Source organism: Lactuca virosa, chromosome 2 (genome assembly GCF_052849685.1).
Source record: "Lactuca virosa cultivar CGN04683 chromosome 2, Lactuca_virosa_CGN04683_v6, whole genome shotgun sequence".
In the NCBI taxonomy this organism is placed as follows: domain Eukaryota; kingdom Viridiplantae; phylum Streptophyta; class Magnoliopsida; order Asterales; family Asteraceae; genus Lactuca; species Lactuca virosa.
Window position 1 is genome coordinate 164,413,530 of NC_136427.1, and position 5,172 is coordinate 164,418,701.

Here is a 5,172-nt window from a genome sequence, read left to right on the forward strand (position 1 = left end):
AACACCTGTTTTAATTTATGTTGTTACAGGATCCGAATTTACATATAGTTGAAGCAAATAATGAAATACAAAAGCCCAAGAAAATACAGTCTATTTAAAAGTAGCCCATGAATTATTGCCCAACAACTGGGCTAAGGAGTGCAACACCTATTTTAATTTTAGTAGAGTTTAGTTTCTATATTTGTATGTATGTTTTTGATGTAATAACTTTTTACTTATTATTATTAAAAAATAGTTTTTTATTACATTATATATTATATTTCCGTTTTTACATGTATGTTTTTGATGTAATAACTTTTTACTTATTATTATTAAAAAATAGTTTTTTATTACATTATATATTATATTTCCGTTTTTACGCTTCATAGTAATGAAATGTGGCCAATATATATGCAATTGTATTTTTAAAAAAAAAAATCTACAATATAAATAATAAAAAACATATTGTGACGGGTTAAACATGTCGGTGTATATAAACAATAGTAATGATAAACGATTAAACATGTTAGGAAATATAACTTATCCTTATAGCTTAATTACATTTGTGTCTCCAAAAATCAACAATGGTCGCGATAATATTTATAAACGGTCACCGTAAGTAAACATTTATCACTCTATATGAAAAAATGCATCACTATTAATATTTTATGTTCACTGTTTAATTGCTTATGAGTGAGTAAACGTTCACAATACTCACGATATAATATTAAACATGTCACTAAAAGTGATTGGAATCATAATAAAAAAATACACATGTTAGGAAACATAACTTATCTATACAACCTAATTATATTTATGTCTCCAAAAGTAAACAATGGTCTCGATAATATTTATAAACAGTCACTATAAGTTTACATTTATCACTCTCTATGAAAAAACACATCACTATAAGTATTTTATGTTCACCATTTAATTGTTTGTGAGTGAGTAAACGTTCACAATATTCACGATATAATATTAAACATGTCACTAAAAGTGATCAATAATCATAATAAAAGAAATAACATGTTAGTATAGATCATTTTTGGTGACATCTTAATTTTTTATTTGTCGGTGTATGTAAACAATACTAACGATAAACCATTAAACATGTTAGTAAAGATAGCTTATCCTTATAGTTTAATTACATTTGTGTCTCCAAAAGTCTATAATAGTCGCGATAATATTTATAAACGGTGACCCTAAGTGAACATTTATGACTCTAGGAAAAAACACATCACTATAAGTTTATTATTCATGACGGTTATCAATATAAGATAGATATATCTCCAAAAACACACTAGCATATAATGATGGGTTTGACCTATAATAACGGGTTTTCATGAGTTATACTCATTACAATTGAACGACAGCATAATTTATCTTCAATGACGTGACATTTCCTCTCATGTTCTTACAAAAAACCGACATAAAATGTCTTCAATGACGGGTTTTTTACGTGGATAAATCCCATTTTTGATACTAGTGAATCTCATGCTAACCTCTTGGCTTCATAAAGATTGTAATTCGTCCTAACTCTAATCAATCACTTTGTCTTCCTTACTCGAACCCTAATCAATCACTTCGTCTTTGTCTCTAAACACTAATCCATCAGGCATCTTCGTTAGAAAATATCGTACGAGAGAAGCAATAGATTTGAGATATCGAGTAAGCAAGTAGGGTTCAAAGAATATGACTATAAAGCGTACTTCATCTCCTTTTTTCCAAGATAACTATCTTGTCTAGTACCGAACCATAATCATGGATTATTTTAGTGGCGTGCTATTTTAAAGTATATGTATTGTTCATTTAGTGGTCAGGGGTATGTTATTTTAGTTGAAGAAATATCTTCAACCAAACTAAACTATAAAGACTCCGGTGACACGCACATTGAAGTGATGGAATGAACCTAGAAAGATCTCGAACCAAATTCGATGAAATGAACCCAGAAAGAGATGAAATGAACCCGGTGCACTATCGAAGATGAAATCAAACCCATAAACATTTTTCAGAAATCACTGGTAAGATGAAGTAAAATGTCACGTCATCTCACATGTGGAGTCCATATGAACATGAAATATGCCACATCACCTAATATTTGGTTATGTAGTTCCGGGTTACCTGTTAGTAAATGTAAGAGAGCATGAAATGACTTAAATACCCTCATATGAGGGGTATATGGGGATCATTAAGTGAGCAACCAAAATGGTAAGTGAGACATGGAGTGTGTAATCCAAACCTATACTAGGCACAATTTTTGACAAAGTCGAAAAACTAGGATTAAACTGCAAAATCGTGCCAACAACAAGGACCATTTCTGTAACTCACTCAAGAATTAATTTAGCAAGTCAGAGGTCGATTTTGGTGTGCAACGGCTCTCTGCATGTGATCATTCAATCATATCTTCTTTGACTTTCAACCCATATTTGCATTTTATTAAAAATACCCTTATCAATCATCATTACCGTACGGTCAGCAAATCCTAAATTAAAAATATAAAATATCTTTTTTTCTAAAGAAAGATTTTTGTGTATAAACTATAATTAAAAGCCAACACAAATTAACTAATTACAAAATGCTCATTTTAACACAACAATTTACTCAATAGATATCATTTGAATATGATATATATACTAAACTACTACATCAAACAAATTTAGCATATTTGGTTACCAAAGAATTTACCAAATTTATTATAATTATAGTTTAATATTACAATAAGTTAATAATTCAATATCGTTTCTAAATTTAGGATTATAATATGTTGAGATTATATAAAATAAAATAAAATAAAAAATATACTTGAAAGTAAACATGGTTATTTCTGTTATGGTTTTTTTTTTTTTCTTGAGATTCTTTACTTGCAAATTTGTTTCTTGAAACCAAGTCTTCCATTTTCCAAATCATATTCCAAGTATATATTCTGCTGTTGATAATTCCCAATGATTATCGATGGCCCGATTCTTGAATTCGACCCGACTAAATTACTTGACACAATCGTCATACACAACACGCCCGAATCTCCAAGAAACGAAAAGTAATCCGCCAATGGTAGCGATAACTTTGCTCCGCCTTTGAAATGAAACATCAGCTCCGGGAACTCTGCAGGTTTTCCGGCGATGTCGAAACACGGACGTAACCCAGATTCCGATTCCACGTCAGCCGCTCGCTTATACTTCGACATTTGATTTTCAAACTCTTTCGCCACCAGATCGTAGACATGACTATCCATGAACGTGAAGGTTGTTCCGGAATCGATGATGGTTCCGCCGTTTCCGTCAGATCCCGGCACCAGAAACCCATATGGGATCTTCACGGTTTTACCACCGACGGTGATTTTCCGGAGGTTTACGTAGTAGTATTCTTGAAACGCCGCCGTGGAACTCATCGGATTCTTGTGGAATTTGGTGTAGCTGATTCCTGAATCTCCGGCGCCGGAGTTTGAAGAATTCCGAACAAGAACAAGCTCGCTGCTCACCGGAGTGTCGTCAAATCGGTGAGAGACTAAACAATATGAAAACTTTTTCAGACCCATTTGAACGGGTAGAGAAGAAGACCCACGCCCAAACCCGGCTATACCAGATGGTTGTCTGGTCGATAAAATGGAGCATCCGACAAGGAAATCACTGACATCACCTTCGTCAAAATCCATCGTCTCCGACAGAAGTAACCCCGATGTTGACCCGGACCCGTATTGAAGCATGTAAGCTGGACATATCTGGTCTCCATTACATCGAATTGGATCAGTCGACCCGAAAACCCACCCGCATTTCGTGTTATTACACCCGATAATCTTAGCAGAGGACGAGAGCTTCGGGATGAATCTAGGGATGTTTGTGTTGTTAACATTTGGGAAATTACAATCGGAGCATGAATACCGATGAGTACATGGGAACCAAACAAGGCTACTTCCGGTATCCATTACAAAAGATAGCTTCTGAGGGGGTGACCCGAAGCTTAGAGAAACAGAGTATCCGCCATAGCTGTGAGGAAACAGGGGAATTTTCGAGGTTGAAGATTTTTCTTTCGGGTTTTTGAGATGGTGGGCTCTGGTTATTGAAGACGACGCCAAGGAGTTTATAATCTGCAGCCATGGATGATTGTTTTCTGGTGAAATGTGTTGTGTAAGAGAAAGTGTGAGGGTGTTCTGTGAAGAAGATGAAGATGTACAGATACAGAAACAGAAACAGAGGATCGTGATCAGAGTGAGAATTGAGAGAGAAGAAGAACAAGGAGGAGGAGGAGCCATGGGAATGTGGTTGTGAGGTGAATGAATTTAATTAATGGAAGTGGGAAACGAGAAAAAGATGAAATTTTTATGATGATCACAGATTTTGTTGGTATTCTTTCTCAAAATGGAGAAGATAAGAGAAAAGGGGTGGAGGTGGGGGTGATGAAGTGGTTTGATTGCATTATTATTATTAATAGCGAACTACAGCTCATTCTCGTAATAAAGTACAACTCTCAATGCAAAATGTACATGTGGTTTTTGTTCTCTTGTTATAAATGTATGAAAGGCTCTAATTTGACCATTATCATCATTTTAGATTTTACTATATTTTACTATAAACAATAAAACAAAATCTTATTACTACTATGCATACTCATGTCATTTGACCAATATTGTAATTGTAGCCGTTGGTATTTGGTAACTTCTCTTTACACTATTTGTCATTAAAGACTCTTGTCATTATTCTTAACATGATATTAAACTTTTGTTGTCTTGTTTGATGAATGTCTTACAAAGATTCAATTATTTCGATCTTATGAAGTTCCAAAAGATAAATAATCCACTTGCATATATTAAAGATCTTATGATTTACTTATCATAACAACATAACTATTATTTCCTTTTACTAATGATAGCAATATTTAACTTGAAACTTATAATACACTTATAAATTTTAGGTTACATATTATTATTGTTAGTAAATGAATAAAAACCATTTGATACATTGAGTATGATAAGTACGTCGACGTTGATATTATAAGTAAAAATACAAATTGACGTTGATATTATGGATAAAGTATATTTTATAAATTCCAATTGCAGATTGTTATCATCATTAAAAAAAAGTATATTGCTATTTGCAAGACCCATATCCGGAAAAATAGCTAGAATAATAATAAGAGCATATTACTATTGTTAGTAAAAGAATAAAAACCATTTGATACCTTGAGTAATGTGAGTAC

General features: G+C 33.0%; 1 protein-coding gene across 1 annotated transcript; it reads right to left on the bottom strand.

Annotated features, from left to right (window-relative positions):
* Positions 1–2,718: 2,718 nt before the first annotated feature.
* LOC145159680 (putative aspartyl protease At4g16563) lies at positions 2,719–4,382 on the bottom strand. Its single transcript, XM_079078701.1, has one exon. The coding sequence runs from the start codon at positions 4,226–4,228 to the stop codon at positions 2,837–2,839; it is 1,392 nt and encodes a 463-aa protein (XP_078934827.1). The 5' UTR covers positions 4,229–4,382; the 3' UTR covers positions 2,719–2,836.
* Between the last annotated feature and the right edge of the window lie 790 nt (positions 4,383–5,172).